This window comes from Eulemur rufifrons, chromosome 29 (genome assembly GCF_041146395.1).
Source record: "Eulemur rufifrons isolate Redbay chromosome 29, OSU_ERuf_1, whole genome shotgun sequence".
Taxonomy (NCBI): Eukaryota; Metazoa; Chordata; class Mammalia; order Primates; family Lemuridae; genus Eulemur; species Eulemur rufifrons.
This window is the reverse complement of record NC_091011.1, coordinates 96,005,097-96,022,606: the sequence shown is the minus strand read 5'-3', so window position 1 is coordinate 96,022,606 and position 17,510 is coordinate 96,005,097. Positions and strand designations below refer to the sequence as shown.

Genomic DNA, 17,510 nt, shown 5'->3' with positions numbered 1-17,510 from the left:
GGTGAGGGGGAATGCGGTGCTGGCCTTGGACACAAAATTTAAGGGGGTGCCCAAAACTCAAGACATCAAGGGAAATAACATTTTAATGCAGTATTTTTCTAAAAACGAGAATTTTACATGAAGACAGGATCAGTAGCAGTGCTGTACTATCTTTAGTTAAACTCTTGATATTTTGTTCAGCACAGATCTTATTGCACTCGTTTTGAGAAGGAGGTCAGAGGTAGGCATTCAGAAACAATGTATGTCAGGGGTCATCGCATGGGCAACATTGCCCGGGCACGCCACATTTAGCTACCGGCTAAAATACCGATGTGCTCGCCAAGGTGGAAGGGAAGATGCGGGTTTTCAGAAAGTGCCCCAAAGCAAGACAATTGCTATGTTCCCTCCATTCTACGACTTCACTGATCAGAAGATACATGATCAATTTATTAACATCATTTTAGAGGAAAAAATGGCCAGTGAGTTTCTTCTGACATCATTCATAAGAATCACCCAGATTTCAGAAGCATTAACATACAGGACTCTGATTGTTTTTCCTCTGCTCTCACACCTACAACAATCATCAACACAGAACACTTCCATGACCAAAGGAGCTGGGTTTCTCCCCGATACCAGGCAAGCAATCAATTCTGCAGCAGACACCAGCGGGGTGTCCTCCAATTCAATTTTGACTATCTACCTGGAGATAGCGTCAGATCCCACAGGTTGAGGGCTCAGTCCCCAAGGATGTTCCCTCCACTGCAGACGCCAGTCACAAGTTGGGGCCTCTGGTGCCTTCTGGCCAACTAGCTATAAATTGGGGTTTATGCATCCCCCGCCTTTGGGTTCCATTAATTTGCTAGAGCAGCTCACAGAACTCGGGGAAACTTACGTTAACCAGTTAAGAGATGTACAGGGGGAAGGGAGGCGCCACCCCCAGGAACCTCCATGTGTTTGGCTATCTGGAAGCTTCCTGAATCCTGTCCTTTGGGCTTTCTATAGAGACTTCCCTGGACAGGCATGACTGGCCACCGAGTAGAAAGGTGACAGGATGAAAAGGGTGTGATCTAACACTAATAGGCTGAGTGGGGACACCCAGCAGGCCTTTCTGTTCAGACTCTTCTTGGCCTCTCTGCGCAGTGCTCCTTCCTCCTAGGTATGGGGCAGGACCCCTTCTGCTCGGAGGGTCTTATGATCCACAGTCAGAAAGGCAGGGGAAGAAGAGTCTTGTCTTGGGTTGGTGAAAGGAGGGCAGGGGAAGGTCAGGGAGAGAGATTCTGTTTTCTGAGGCCTCTTTTGAGACCTAAAGCACCCCAACATTATAACAAAAGACTGTAACAAGGGCTACGGGAGTTATGGGCCAGGAAGTGCAGACAAAAACATATATCTATATATCTATCTCTATAGCTCATCACAAGGGCCAAAAAATTTAAAAGCTTCTTTAAACGCAGGCAATACAATAAAATGTTTAATTTGGAAGGCACTAAAGTCTGCACTCTAACAAAATGAACTCAGAGAACAAATTTAATTTATTGATGAATGATTTTACATATTTATGCAAATCAATTGATAAAAGCACACATTATAACAATTGCTAAAAACTGCCCCATAGAGCAAACATTTAGTATGAGAAGTAACACTGTGGCCCCCTCCTGACCTCTCCCCAAGGACCCTGCCCAGGGCTCTGCCCAGACTTCCTGCCCTACCACCACCTTGCTCCCCTCTGACCTCATCTCTCCTTTCAAAGCCACTTCTCATCAAATGGAGTGATTTATGCACCCTGGTAAATCATCATAATCATCATTTTGACAAGGATTAAAATTGTAAGCTAAAGAAATGACACAAATAACAATGGAGAGTAATTTTTAGTGGGTGAGAGTGGGCTTCCTTCATCCTTTAAACTTACATGACATAGGCTAAAGGCCTACCTTTCTCTCTTTCTCACCAGCGTTTTGAACATTTTGTGGAATAAATCCTCTAACTAAGAGCCAGCCAGGAAAGACCAAGAAATCCCACACCTGTGGGGCCAGGATGGCTACTTGGTTACTGAACCCAGACAGGGCCCCCCAGAGCATCTGCCCCTGCCAGGCACCGCTCTGGGACTGGGAGACCGTCCAGTCTGGCTTGGTTCTGGATTACAGAGCAGGGGAGAAGGAGGAGGAAGAATATTAACCCAGCCTGTGAACCAAGGAACCACCAAACTGCAGGGATTTTGCACAAACTGCTGGAACGTGGGCTGGAAAAGGGACAGGGAAAGATGGCTGAAACAGGGTTGCTTCTCTCTTCTGGGGGACGGAGGGAGGCATGCGCTTTCCCTGGGGATGTTCCCTACAGTGGGCTAACCACGCCTCCTGAGAAGAGAACAGGGCCAGAGCACACACTTGAAGAGGAGTTAAGGCCATCTCCCCATTGGTCCCCCCCACCCCGCCGTGTCTCCAAAGCGACCCAGTCGTGTTCCTTGTGTGGTGCCCTCCCTGCATTACTGATTACAGCAGCAGCTGAGCTGACTCATCATTCCGGTAGCTTAGGTAGCCTCTGGGGTCACCACATCCTCAGAAACTAGAGCAGGAGGGGAAGCAACCCCGGACCCAGCACTCGCCCTACTTCCAACCCAGGTGCCAAGGTGAGCCATCACCGGAAGCATGGGGGGTGGGGCCACACCACCTCCCTCCCTGCAACCCCCTAGGAGCCCCGGACACGGGGCGGTGCCAGATCCAGTACTGGCGGCTCAAAAGTGCCTCGGCAGCACGTGGAGCCCTCGCTCGGGTTTTCGGGCCCTCTCCTTCACCCAGGTCTCTCCGCAGTCTTAGGAACCCTGAGTGCTCCGCAGCGTGGGGACACGCACTTACCGCGGATCCACTGCGCAACTCTTGATGAACCTGAAAAAAGCCAGATTTGGGGGCGGGGGTGGGTGAAAAGCCCGCACTCACCCAGCGTCACAGACCGCTTTCTGGGCGGGGCGGGACCCCCGGGGCCACGGTGTTCTGCGAAGCACGTGCTGGCCACCCAGCAGTCCACAGAAACCGGGATTTCCACCGCCGCCGGGTCTGCGGTGGGCGGGGTGCGTGTGCGTGTTTAGGGGGTCGGGCAAGAACGGACAGTGGGCCACGACATGGATCAGAAAGCGGCTCCGAGCGAGCGCAGCCCGGGCGCGGCCGCAGCGGGCAGTGCGCGGCGACCCGGGCGGCGTTGTTGGCGGGGAGCGGGCCGCGGCGCCGCACGCCGCGCACTTCCTGTTCCAGGCGCGCCGCCTTCCAGCGCGCGGCGCCCCGCGAGCCTGCGTCGGTGCCAGGCCCGGCCCCTCACGGGCCCCTCGCCGTCCCCCAGGCCGCAGCGCGGCGGGGGGCGAGGAGAGGGCGCACTGCCCGGCTCGGCCCGCGGGGCTCCCGGCGCCCCCTCCCCGCAAGGGCAGCCAGCCGCCGCCAGAGCGTGTGCTCGCGGCTGGCGACAGCCCAATTGCGAAGAGTGCTCGCCTTGCGCCTCCTCTTCCCCCCGCCTCCTCGCCCCGAAAGGAGGACGGACCTCGTTCCCGGCTCCGGGCTGATTTATTCTGCGGCCGAGGATTATATTTATGTACGAACGGTCCCTCTGTCGCCGAGGCTCCACTCGGCCACAGGCATCGGAGGCAGGTTCTCTGAATTACGGGTTTTAATTGCACCTGCCTTGCAGATTATCTCTGGGAATCTGTGGGAGGAGCCGAGAGCGTGGAAATGTTGCTTCGCTTTGCAAAAGGAAGAAAACTTTGTCACCCAGCAGGAGACCTCGGCCACGCGTAACCAGGCGAGCGCAGACCAGGAGCGGAGCTGGCGGAGTCCGCATCGGATGACTCCGTAGGGGCGCGCGGACTCGAGCTACCTGCTCCACCCTCCCGCCCGCGGAAGTGCCCACGAGTGTCTTCAGGGAGAAGGACAGTAACACAGAGCACGCGGCTCCAGTCCGACAGCAGCGGCTGGGGACGGAAGGCGAGGACCGAATCCCAGGGACGAGTCACCCGGAATTAACTTCTGCTTAGAGTTATGGGAAGCGCGGCCATGGACACCAAGAAGAAGAAAGATGTTTCCAGCCCTGGCGGGAACGGCAGCAAGAAAAATCCCAGCCAGAAGAGGCGTTCGCTGCGAGTGCACATTCCGGTGAGTCCCAGCCCCGCCGTCCCGGCTCCGGCCCTTGCGGCGTTCCGGCCCCGGAGCCGAAGCGGTTAACGGGGACGCCCCGCGCGCCGTGCGTGCCCCTCCTGTCACTTCGGCGGCTCGGGTGGGTGGAGGGGCAGGCTGGAGCCGGGCTGCCGAGCCGGGGCTCGATCTCGCTCCCCTGCAGCGTGTGTGGGGGCTCAGGGCCGTGCGGGGCGGGGGCTGGGCGGACGCGGACGCGAGGGGGCGCGGGGCGCGCGGCGCGCTCCGGACCGGGTGCGGCCGATGGGCGGCTGGGCGTGGCCCGGGATCCCGCCGGGTGCGGGTGCTCTGGGCGGCGCGCTGTGTTGTTTTGCTGAAAAAGGACGGTGTGGACTGCGCTCCGGGGAGGTGGAGTCCCAGCACGGCTGCAGGGGACGGAGGGGAGGGGCGGTAGGTGGGGACAGCAGCAGTGTGGGGGGCTGTGTAGCTGCTCCCTCAAGCGGACCTCCCCACCCCAATTTCCCTCGGGGTGTTTCTGGGCCCGGGACGGGGTTCCTCTGCAGCCGTTCCTTTTCGCCCGCCCCCCAGTAGTATTTGGGGGCTGGGGGTTCCCTAACCCGTGCAGGGCTGCGCCGACTTCAGCCCCGGCCACGCGGCGGCATGCGCTGGACTTTGGCGACTTCGATGGGTCTGCGGCTTGACTTTGTCCAGAGAGAGCAGCGGGCCGGGTCGTGAGCCCTCCCTTCGGGTGGCCTGCCCAGGTAGCCCCCAGTCGCTTGTCCTCCGCTTGTCCTCGCTTCCTCTTAGGTCGGGTGATAGGACCTTTATCCGAAGGGAGCCCCGAGCTGGGTCACACCCTCCGCCTCAACCCACCAAGTAAATGTTTGTACACACACACACACACACACACACACGCTCCGTGGAGAATGTTATTTTGTTCTCTGTCCCGGATGGCGGTCTTGGGGCAGCATGGGAGTGCGCAGTGAGTCCACCCTCCTCTGAGGGCTGCCTGGACACCTCATTAAAGCTAATCCTGCCCGACAGCTGGGATGGCAGTGCCTGGCCGCTAACTTTCCACTGCGAATCCTGCAGGGGCACTTTCCTCCGTGTTTGCTGAGTGCAGCTCTGCCTTTTAGGTTTTCCCCCAGGTTCACATGCGTGTAACATTTGGATGACAAGGTAGAGTCCAGGGCATGAGCCCCAGACACCTGCGGGGGAGCAGCCTGAAGTGGCACCTGGGCCACCTCTTGGTGGCCTGGGGAGCTCCGGGGCAGGTGACTGAACCCCTGGCTGTTGTGTGGCCACCATCGTGATGGCCAAACATGCAAGAATAAGCATTCTATTTGGAAACAAAATATTCCTGTTTATATCAGTCATGTAAGACATTTTAAAACCGTATTTGTAAGTTAAAAGTTAGACATTGCTACTGTACACCTCTTTTTGACAGTGGTCACTGAAGCGAGCCATTTAACCACTCAGTTGTCCCATTTGTCAGGTGTAGAAAATAATGCCCATTTTGCCTGCTTTACAGGGATGTTTAAAATAATTCATGGGAAGGTCTTTACAAATTTAAAATGTGGTATAGATGTATGGCTATTACACATGCACCAGAGCACCTAATTTAAAAAATAGAGACAGAGACAGAGAGAGAATAAAAAGAACAGGACATTGTCTTGTGGACAGGCCATTTTGTGTTAAGGCCAAATGGTGAGGCCGGTCCCAAACGCCGCGTGTGTGGGCGTGCTCATGTGGGCGGTGCCAGTGGCGGTGGAAGACAAAATCCCAAACCGGAAAAAGGATTTAGAGTCCAAGCTGTGAACACTGAAAAACCACGTAATAGTTGGGATACTCGGACCACCCTTCTTGCTGCTAGTGGTGACTTTGGCAGCTTTTTCAGCATTCTTGGCGTGATCCAGCCCTTACCGAGTAGTGTTCATTCGATTGTTCCACAGCTGCTACCCGAGTGTGCCCGTGTGCCCAGCGCTCTGGTTGTGGTGAGATCTGGTGTGGGGTGGGTGGAGGAGAGGGACTCAGTCTAAGTCCTCACAGGGTTTGCTGTTGCTGGTGGGACCAACGGGTCCCTTATCTGCCAAATAGTAATTACCTGTTGATCATTGTGCCAGGCAAGGTGAGAGTTAAACCGAGCTGGGAAAATAAGGCTTTCAAACAAATGCTAGCAAGTGACCCTGGTCAGAGGATGACCAGTGCAGGCAGCACCTGCTTTTAGAGGTGAGAGAAGGGAGTGATGTGTTCAGAGAGACTTTGGACCCAGACATGGTAGGCAGGAGAGACGTGCGGGAGCAGTGGCGATGCTGCTCCCAGCAGGGAACAGGCTTGAGCACCCTGTGGCCCCACAGAGTCAGGGGCTTGGACAGCTGCTCCCAGTGAAGAGCTGCTTCTCATGGAGAAAGGGGTTTGAGGACCGGACTGAGCAGGCCTCTGAAGCAGGGTTGCCAGATGTAGCAATAAAAATACAGGATGCTCAGTTAAGTTTGAATTCCAGGTAAACAACAAATAATTTTTAGCACAAGTATGTCCCATGCAATATTTGGGATATACTTGTACTAAAAAATGATCATTGTTTACGTGAAAACCCAGTTTAACTGTGTCCTGTGTCTGGCCTGGCAACCCTGCCTTGATAGCCAGGCTCAGAGCCTGAGGACTTCCTTCCACAGGCAGGGAGAAGCCATGGTGGCACCGTTGCTGGCCTGTCCTTGGAGGCCAGGGCTCTGCCTGAGCGAACCTGCGGCCTTGGTGAATAGCTTCTCACTATGTCTTCCTCTCTGCCCAGAGGAACCCTATCAGACCCTGGCAGCTTGCTCAGCCTAGTGCAGGGACACCTGGAAGTGCAGGGACACCTGGAAGTGCTGGATTGTGCCCTTTGGGGCAGCCCTCACCCCAGGAGGGGTGTACTTGGTAGGGTAGCCCAGCCTCCCCATTCCTTGGCAGGGCAGATCTGACATGGGCTCTGCAGGGTGACTCGGGGTCCATCGCAGGGTTGAGCCCTTATTGCCCACAGTGGTGGCCCACTGATTAATGTCCCTTCCTGACTTTCCTGGCCAGTTCTCGCCTCACTTTCCCCATTCTCTCACTGGAACTCCTTGGGATGAAGTGCTGAACCTAAGTCCTTGTCTGGGCTTCATTTTTTGGGGGGCGGGGACCTGAACTAAGAAGGCATTAAAGGTGATGAAAACGCTTCCGGAGAATGCACCTGGGCGAACGCACCTGGGCAGGTGTGCGAAGCGGAGTGAGGGGAAGACGGCCTGTGTGGGGGAAGCCAACTCAGATGCTTTGGCAAAATTCCAGGGATGAGGGTCTAGGGCCTGAACTGCGGTGACAATGAGAAAAAAGCGGAGAAGGCAGATACGGGACACAAGAAGGAAGGGTGTTGAGCCTCCGTGTCCGGTTCATGGCAGGGGGACATGGGGTGAGTTGGCAGGAACTGATCTGGAGATATCTGGTATGAGGGGCTGGTCTGGGGGGAAACGGTGGGCACTGTCGGAGCCCTGGCGTGGCGGAGCCAGGGCAGCACATCCATCCGCCCACATCAGAGGTTCGCGGTGTCCAGGGAATGCCGTTTCCTAGGATGTTTTGGATTCTAAGAAGATGCTCCTGAAAGACACTGTGGCCCTGGCAGTCCTGTGAGTGGGGTCATTTGGTGGCATCCAGCAGTGTTGGGGGTGATGAGGCCTCCTGGGGTCCCTAGGGTCCAAGCAGCTTGTCTCTTTGTTGCATTGGATCGAGTTTCTTTCGGGACATCAGCCTGCACCCGTATCTAGTGCATAAGCAGAACCGTAGCCCAGTGTGTGTGTGAGGGGGAATCACTGCCGACTCCTTCTCTCGGGCTCTGAGTATCTTTAACTGTCTTCCCCGCTTCCTGCCAGTAGCCCCTGTGGGTCTTGGGGCACTAGAAAGGGGGAATCCATTTTAGGGGACACCCTTGGGTCGATGGGTAGTAGCAGGTGATGGAGACCCAGAAGTACCAAGTAATCTATAAAGTGAATTTTCCTTTCCTGGGGAAGGGAAGATGGCCCTAGGCCTATCGAGGATGTGGCCTTGGTTGATTTCAGCCTCTTTCTCAGACAGTGGGCATACTGTGAGCGCTTGTTGGAGGAGAAGGGAGGACCCAAAGGAGAGGACGAGGAAAAACTGAGAGCTGATTCCTTCCTGAGGTTACACTGGCCTTTAAAAGTAGTGAGTGAGGCCAGGCGCAGTGGCTCATGCCTGTAATCCTAGCTCTCTTGGGAGGCTGAGGTGGGAGGATCGCTTGAGGTCAGGAGTTCGACCAGCCTGAGCAAGAGTGAAACCGCATCTCAACAAAAAATAGAAAAAATTAGCCAGGTGCAGTGGTGCACACCTGTAGTCCCAGCTACTTGCAGGAGGATAGTTTGAGCCCAGGAGTTTGAGGTTGCAGTGAGCTATGATGACACCATTGCACTCTACCCAGGGTGACAGAGAGAGACTCTGTCTCAAAAATAAATAAATAAGTGGCCTATTGGCATCCAGCCTTAGCTCTGCTCTGAGCCTCCGTGCCTCATGTAGAGCAGGGATGATAACAGAGGTGGTGGGAATGGTTTTAGAAGATGATTCAGTGGAAGTATAGCTGTGAGTGGCGTTCTGCCAGAACTTTGGGAACAAGCATGTTCTTTCTCCTTTTTGTCTAAGAAAGAGCAGCATTGGTATTAACGCTGAAATCCATGTACTTTAATCAGTGACTGTTGGCTGGCACATCATGGGTTTACCAGTCAGGGACAGAGCAGGAGGCTCAGCGGAGGGAGAGCTGCGGTGAGAAGGACCCCAGGCCGGAGCTTGTGGGGACACTGAGGCAGGCTGGGGGACCTCAGCTATTACCTGCTGAGCAGGGCTTTTCTGACAGAGGGAACACGTGCCCGGCCTCCTTGGGAGAGGTGCTCCAGACACCTTCACAGTCATGGGAGACAGGCTAAAAATAGAGCCAAGAAGCAGCTGGCCAGTCACAGAAGGTTGCGCAGGCACGACTTGGGCGGGCCCGTGGCTCATGATGCCTTCTGCTGCGTAGCCTTGAGGGAAGCCTCACGCTGCCCGAGGCCTGGCACCCTCCTTGCCCATGATGGACCTGGGAACTTCGCACCCCGCTTCTGCTGGCAGCCTCTGTCCAGCCAGATGAGCCGCGCTGCGGCACCCCAGGAGCTACCTCCTGCCCCAGGGGCTGGAGGAGCCATCGAGGACAGCTCGCTCTACCCTCACACCACCGAAACACCCTGGATTAAAATCTTGGCCACAGGAAAATGGAGGTGTCATCTTTGACCTTGACCTTGGCCTTTAACCCTAACCTTGGTCAAGTTGTGCCACCACAAGCAAGATTTGTTGGGTTAAGGTTTAGGGCAGTGTTTTTCAAAGTGTAGTTACTGGACCAGCTTAAGTAGAACCACCCAGTATTTGTTTAAAATGTAAAATCCTGGCCGGGCGTGATGGCTCACCCCTGTAATCCTGGCACTCTGGGAGGCCGAGGCGGGAGGATCGCTTGAGGTCAGGAGTTCGAGACCAGCCTGAGCAAGACCAAGACCCCGTCTCTACTAAAAATAGAAAGAAATTATATGGACAGCTAAAAATATGTATATAGAAAAATTAGCCGGGCATGGTGGTGCATGCCTGTAGTCCCAGCTACTCGGGAGGCTGAGGCAGAAGAATTGCTTGAGCCCAGGAGTTTGAGGTTGCTGTGAGCTAGGCTGATGCCATGGCACTCTAGCCCAGGCAACAGAGCGTGACTCTGTCTCAAAAAATAAATAAATAAATAAAATAAAATGTTAAATCCTGACTCTCAGCAGACCTACTGAGTCAGAACCTCTAAGGGTGGGATCCAAGCATCTGCGTTTCCATTAAGTTCTCCAGGTGACTCTTATGCCTGCTGCCGTTTAAAAAAAATTGGCTTCCAGCTTCGCTGGTGTAAAACCCATCCATTCCTTCTGCCCCCAGGCGTTATTCCTTCTGTCTGTCTGTCCATCAACTACCTGTCTGTCTGCATTTTCTCAGCTGTTGCTGTGAAGAGATAGCCTTGGCTACTGGCTGTTCAACAATGGCAGGATATTTCTGGCTTCCAAATAACGATGAACACCTAGATCGGCCTCCAGCCAGAGTAGCCCGGGAGTTGGAGGGGCCTGACAGGCCCCACTGGAAGGTTTCTTGACTCAGCCTTTCAGTGGCTCTTGGATGCCCTGAGCACAATCTCTTACAGGGTCCGAAGCATGACATCAGGGCCTTGGGTAGCCAGGCTACTCGGTGAGGGAGCCCCCAGAACTGTCCTGTGGCTCCAGGGGTTATTTATGGCAAAGCCCTCGTCCTGGCTGTGAGATGGCTGACCAGATGGCCCCCCGAGCAGGGGCTGGGCACAGTCCCCTGCTGGGCCCACGGAGGGAACGGACAGCTGGAGCGTGGACGTGGGATTCCCCTTCCTCGAAGACCGTACTGCTCGGGGGGAGCAGGGACCTGCGCCAGGCAGTGCACAAGGGGAGTGGTGTAGAGCAGGCCCAGCTCCAGGACCTGCAGAATTGCATGTTCAGTGGCAGGGGTGTCACCCTGGCGCTGAATTCCTTGTCTCATCCTCTTATCCCCACTTTACAGATGGCCCAACTGAGGAAAGCGCCTTCACTGTTCCGTGGTGGACTGCATGGGTAACCATGGTGGAAGTGAGGTCTGCACCTTCACTCTTGTCTGGCCACCACCCCTCACCCTACTCCCGCTCTGTCCTGGCCCCTGTTTGTGGAGAGTTTCAAGATCGTCCTATAAATGAGGTCCTAAATACTGCAGGGTAGCCTAATGACAAGTGCAAATATTGAAATCCTGGATCAGTATTTCACCGAAAGGACGGCTCTAGCACTGAGGTTGCATAACAGAAGCAGCAGCTCACATAGTTTGTGGGTTCAATATTGCATCTTTTCACACATCACACACTTTTAGGGTTCTCAGTGCTTCACAAGCATCTTTCTCTGCCTGTTTTCTTCAAACCACCCTCCTTCAATAAAGCCTGGCAAAACTATATCATCAGTCTTCACTCAGGGTTTGCAATGTTGACTGTGCTGAGCACTAGATTGACTGAAGAAATCATTTGGAAGCACTTTTTATTTGCTAACGCCTCCTCGTTGGCTCAGACTTCATTTATGTAACTTTTAAATCAGTTTGTGTCTTCTAAAACCTTCAGAAAAATAAATGTACTTTTAAATGATGCTGTTTCTTGACTATTTGTTTTCTTTTACTTCTCTCATTTTGATGTATTCGGCTCACTGCCGAGGACTTTCTGTTTCTAGGAATCTTTTTACTTTCATGGAGCTTCTAAGTTGTTGAGTGCAGCCACGGACCCCATGAAGAGCTGGGTGGGAATCCGGCTGCCTCCGTGCTCCACCCTCCCTCCCGCCCCTCGACCAGAACGTGCATGGTGAACACGCTCACACACGGAACAACGCCGTCTCCTGGCCCTTCCAAGAGAGTGGACCAGCCCATCTTGACGACTGCATAATTTTGATGTCTTTTAAGATGGGAGACAAACAAAGGCCAATAAAGTGCTGAGCTGCCGAATTGAAACAGGGTCCTGAATTTGCTTGGTCCATTAACCGTGGCTTGCTTTAAAAGGAGCAGAGGAGCCACCTGAGTGGGAAGCTGTGTCCCTCGGGCTCAACCACGGGAATGCTCGGGAGACCTTCTGCCGCCCGCTGCACACACAGCCCGTGCGACCAGACCCAAGGAAACGGTTGCGTGTTAACTGCCTGTGCCTAGCCAGAGAGGAAGAAGGAACCTCGGGTTGGACTGTTTGTTTTAACCCTGCCTTGCAATGGTTAATTGGAATCTCACTCATCTCTTTCTTCCACTACCTACTTTGAAAATAATGTAATCTCCATCCTTTACTTCCTGTTGACAGGAAGCCCTCTCTGCCAGCCCATGGCTTGTCACAGACCAATCGGGTATCACCCCGGCTTTGGGGCTTCTGCCAGGGCCTCTGTGTTTTGATATACTCTGCCCTGGCAGCGAAGTTGCTGATGAATGTACAACAAAGACCAGTTTGCCCTCCTAACCCCAGGGCTCCCGCCTCTTGTCCACAAGGCCGCGGCCCCGTCCTCGCTGCGGGAAGTCCTGCAGCCCTGCCGTCCTCCTGCGGCGGGGAGCCCAGCCGGGTGGGCAGCACTGCGGTGACCTCCGTTTGTGCCGGGGAGGTGGACAGGAAGGATGCAACAGGGTGAGGGGAGAGTTTTAGAAAATAGGGCACAAACTTTTCAATTTGTAAATAAAGAAATGGAGAGCTGAAGAATTGCCAAGAATTGTGTTTATGGTTAGGCAGGGTTAGTGCTGGGACTAGGGACGGTCGCTCATTGAGGTCTATTTTCCAGGCCCTGTGCTAGGTGTTGAGGGTACAAAGATGAACAGTGTTACGGGTTGAATTACATTCTCCAAAAAAATATGTTGAAGTTTTATATCCCCCACCTGGTACCTGTGAATTGCAAATGTAATGAAGATGTAAATTAAGATGAGGTCATTAGGGTGGGCCTTATACAAATGCCTGGTGTCCTTATAAGAAGAGGGAAATCTGGACACGCAGGCAGAGGTGAACACAGAGGCAGAGGTTGGAGCGATGCCACCGCAGGCCACGGAACGTGGGGCAACCAGAGGTGGGCGAGGCAAGGACGGACCCTTCCCTGGAGCTTCCAGAGCGAGCATGGCCCTGCAAATGCCGTGGTCTCACGCTTCCGGCCCCCAGGGCTAGGAGGGAAAACATTCTGCCGGTTTAGGCCCCCAGTGTGTGGTGCTGTGTGACGGCAGCCTCAGGAGCCTAATCTAAGCGTAGCCGGGGCAGCAGTCTCCGTTCGGATAACGCCGAGGGGAGGTCACCACAGCATGGCCTGAAGAGTGGGCCAGGGCCGCAGGAAGGGGTCACTGCTTTCCACTGTCCCAGCTCCTTGACTGCATTCCTCCTCCCGAGATCCGGGTCTTCCCTGCCATCCCCTCCCCTCCTTGCTGGACGTCGTAGTGCAGGGGCTGGGAGAGAACTGAGGACGTGGTGGAGGCTGGGGTGGCAGCTCCAGGGCCCAGGCTGCTCTCTCGCCATGGCACCTCCCTTGGCCCTGCTCTTCCCTCGTGTGTAGCCACGGAGACTCCGCGTCCTGCAGCCATGGGAGCAGAGAGGTGGGGAGGGATCCTGCTCTGTCACCCGCTCAGCTTCCAGAAGATGGCAGGCGGGCTCCAAGCAGCTGTTTGTCTGTGGGACCTTCTGCCTGGCTCTCCCCTGCGCACAGCATCAGCCATGCGGACAGCCCTGGGGTCGAGGGCGTGAAGCTAATGCTCCCTCCACCCCATTCTCCTCTGCAGCGTAGTGTGCAGTCAGCGCCCCCGAGAGCGCCGTTCCTCTGCGCAGTTCAGGCTCTGCTTGATGGCGAGTTGCATTCTCGGCGGTGATGGCTGTTCAATGTTATTGATTATCAGGTACCGCCAGGGTGGCACATTGTCATCAGATTTAGCTAATATTGATGGAGCACTTGCCGTCTGCCAGATGTGTGCTTTTGTATGAGCCCTCTCTTTTTGTCTCTAAATAATCCAGCGAGGTATCACTACTGCTGTTATGAGTCGTGTTACCCTTATTGTAGAAAAAGAATTTAGGCCATCTAACGCTCACAGCCATTCTCGCCCTACCTGTCAGGAAAAACCTCTGTTGTGTCGTGGTTGGGTTTTGGCATCTCTGCTCAGCCCTGGCCTAGATGCCCGTGAACAGCCCAGGCCGTTTGGGGGTAGGACAGGCACGTCAGGACGGATGGCCGGGCCAGACAGATGCCGCACGTGGTGGGCACACAGCAGACGGAAACACTGCTGCCTTCCGGGGGTCTGTCCTGGGGGATCAGGCCTTCGTACTCTTTCTTTGGCCCCTTTTTAGATGAAGGTCATTGAAGGTTATTCTTTACTCTTCGCATCTCAGAAATGAATAATCTGTCTTCCATGCTTTCATAGGTCCGCTCTCTGGCTCATCTTTCTCATGTTTTGTTGTTATTTTTAAATGACTGGCTACTGGAATCAACACTAAGCCAGGACTCAGGAAATCCTGGTGGCTCTTCTGTCAGGTGTCCGGGGGGCTTCTTCTGAGTTATCCGACATTAACCAGAAGCCTGGGGTGTGCCAGGCACGGTGCAAGGCACAAGGCGTCACTGTGACCAGGATGGGCGTGGTCCCCCCCCCCCAGAAAGCTGAGCCTCGGGTGCGCTGTCACCCTGTCAGTTCACTGCTGCTGCCAAAACACCAAAACAAAGTGACCTGTAACGATGAACGGTTATTCTTTCTCACAGTTCTCTAGGTCAGCTGAGAAGTGTTTGTGGCCCAGGCTGGCTCGACTGAGCTCTGCAGTCAGCTGGAGGTTCGGCTGGGGCAGGGGCCCAGGACGGCCTGCTCACATGTCTGCCCCTTGCCTGGTTGCTGCACGCCAGCTGGGCCAAGGGGACAGCTGGGCCGTGTGTCCAGCAGGCAGTCCAGGCAGCAGCAAGAGGGCAAGCCTGAAGCACAAGGGCTTGTCAAGCCACTGGCTGTAGCCAGTCACACGGCTCAGATGCAAGGGACAGAGCGTGGGAAGGGCTCAAGGTCACATTGCAAGGTCATGAGCCCAGGGACCAGAGATGGACCAGTCAGTTAAGCTCTCTAGATCTGCTTACATACACATTAATGTATTGTATAATTAATAGTACCAAATTATATCTCATTTAAATGATATATTTTGTGTAATATGTACAATATGTAATATATATACATTAAAAAAGGGTTGGAATCTAGATCTCCATTTGGGTGGAGCTCTGTGACTGCAGGAAACAGAACTTTGTCACAGGGACAGTGGCTTTCGAGAGGCGTGAGGGGCACATAGAGAGTTGGCGAAGCCAGGTCCTTCCAAAGCTGGGTTTTTGATAGTGTCACCGGAACCCTCCCGTTTCTGCTGCTGAGGATGAGTGAGTGTCCCGGGAGATATTCCGCCCCTGGGGAGCAGCCAGTATCCGGAGAACAGAGAGGTTCCTTGTCCCCTCACCACTCTGCTTTGCTTGTTAAGTGTATTTTGAGATTTCTGAAATGACCTTGGGGCACAGGTAACAGAATATTCTCGGCTCAGAGACAGAGGGAAATGTCAGGCAGTGACACTGAGGTGGCCTAGGGAAGGAACCTGGCCAGGTGACATCCATACTGGGCCTGCTGGGTGCCGCCAGGTGTGGCAGTGGCCCAGAGGACGTGTGGTGGCCCCTGGGAGCCAGAGGGGATGGAAGCTGCCTCCTGGACTGCTGTACAGCAAGGAGGTTAAGAGAGGTGAAGCAACCGCCAAAGTCACATTGCTGCCAGCGGCAGAGCAAGGTTTCAACCTCGGGGTTTCCACTGGAGGAATGTGGGGGAGAGAGGAGACTGTTTCTGGCAGGCCAATGTCATGGCCACAGGTCAGTCCCATCTCCCTGGCCCGTGGCTCTCTGCCAGAGATCAGGAAGCCACGCCAAAGCAGTGCTGTTTTGCACTGGTTCAAAGCAAGGGCTGTGGGCCGTGTTGAGCACAGACCCAGGCCCCAGGCTCCGTCCTCCACCACCGCTTTCCTCTGTCTTTGCCAGAGGTGGCAACATCGGTTTTCAGGAAAGGCTCGAGTCAGAGTTCTGTAGGCGTGGACTGCGGGCGGAGAACTTACTGTGATCAAATACAGCTAAAGTCAGATGGACGTATCTCGTTGTGTTCTCGTTAAATGGTGCTCTACCCCTGGAATGATCTTCGTACCCTTCACCTGCAGGTGATTCTCAGCCAAGATTCTGTGCCTCCAGCTTTGGGCCTTCAGTGGTGGAGAAGGAAAGCAAGCCGGACTGGGCAGAGGGAGGAGTTGGGCTGTGAAGCACTCACAACACAGGCCCCAGTTGGCCCCCTGGAACATTCTGGAACTGGGGTGGCCCTTTAGAGTTGTCCCAGATTGGGGAGAGGGGGCCAGGCCTTTGTACTCCTACGCCGTCCCCAGGGAGGGGATGTGCACCTAGGTGATGCAGATCCTTCTGCAGAGGGCAGCCTCAGCTCAGCGCCGGTGGCCAGCAATACGCCCTGCACCGGGGGTCTGGGAGCCACAGCCCTGCACCCACTACACCACCTCTTTCTGCATCTTATTGTTTTTCTTTTGATGTGTCCAGCCTGTCTCCTTAATTAAACCATAGATCCTTTAAGGATGGCTTGTGTCTATACCTTGTCACATCCCAGCCCCAGGAAGCCGCCTCCCACACAGCCGACCTTAGCGTTGATGATGATGATGGTAAGAAAATGCAGAAGCCAAATTAGCAGAGTGGGAGGGAAAACCACGTGGCAGTCTTTGGGAATGAAATGCTTAGTTTAACTCCGTGAACTGATTTAGAAAAATCTGGGTGAAATCGATTATTTACAAATCGATTTAGGGGAGCCACCTATCCCAAAGAAAAAAGGTTCAGACAAATCATGTGTTGTTGGTTCAATAAAAGGGCAAATTTGGCCGGGTGTGGTGGCTCACGCCTGTAGTCCCAGGTACTCTGGAGGCCAAGGCAGTAGGATCGCTTGAGCCCACGAGTTCGAGGCTGCAGTGAGGTATGATTTCACCACTGTGCTCCTGCCTGGGCAATGGAGAGAGACCATGTCTCTAAAAAAATAAAAATAAATAAAATTTTTTAAAATGGCAAATTTTAGGAACATTATTGTTAGTTGTTTTTTCTTTCATCTCCTACCTGGGAAAGTTACTTGGCCTTTGCTCAGGCTAATTGACTGGCAATAGCGCCATAAATCTGCCAAGAGCCGTTTAGATGGCATGGTGGTCCTGTGATTGGAGACTGGTCGGGCACCTCCATTGACATACAATTTGAAGCAGGAACAAGGAGGGAGGGGACTGTTGGCCCAGACCGTGGGCCTCACCACTTCCAGGGACCTCTGCAGCCCCAGGTGCTGTTGGTGGATGAGCATCCGGCTGCTGGGGGACAGGCATGGACCCAGCTGTCACTTGTACCAGATTCTCAAGAGCAGAATCCTGTGTGTGAGCAGGAGAATGGGTGGCTGTGGTGGAGGGAGCATGAGTTTGGGCGCCGGGGACCAAGGTTGCAAGCCTAGTGCCACCATTGGCTTTCTGTGTCCTCCCGGGCACTTTATGGACACTCTCTCAGCCTCAGTTTCCTCACCTGTAAAATGTGGATAATAATCCCCTCCTCACAGGACTTGGGGGGCATAAAATGAGATGCCACAGGTAAAGAGCAAGATATCTGTGTTCTGGAAGGGTTGATTTTTCCCTCCCTTGTTGGATGTCCCCTGGGGAGGACCACCGTAAGAATTTAGCTGTGGCCACCATCCCACCCCAGGTTTTCTGGGAATGGTCCCAGGTTAAGATAATTTTATTCTCTTCAAGGGAAGTGATTCCTTAATTGTACATTTGAATGTGAATTCTTTTTTAATCCC

The 17,510-nt window shown here is 54.2% G+C and overlaps 1 protein-coding gene across 7 annotated transcripts in view; it reads left to right on the top strand.

Moving 5' to 3' along the window:
* The first annotated feature begins 3,426 nt into the window (after positions 1–3,426).
* PRKAG2 (protein kinase AMP-activated non-catalytic subunit gamma 2) overlaps positions 3,427–17,510 on the top strand; it is a 251,486-nt gene continuing 237,402 nt past the window's right edge. For 3 of the 7 annotated variants that reach the window (XM_069461980.1, XM_069461979.1, XM_069461982.1), the window contains exon 1: positions 3,431–4,109. In XM_069461980.1, the coding sequence (XP_069318081.1) occupies positions 3,996–4,109 (114 nt within the window). In that variant the 5' untranslated portion in view covers positions 3,431–3,995. Of the gene's footprint in view, positions 4,110–17,510 lie in introns of all 7 variants that reach the window. The other 4 variants (XM_069461975.1, XM_069461974.1, XM_069461977.1 and 1 more) reach the window with 3 other exon arrangements.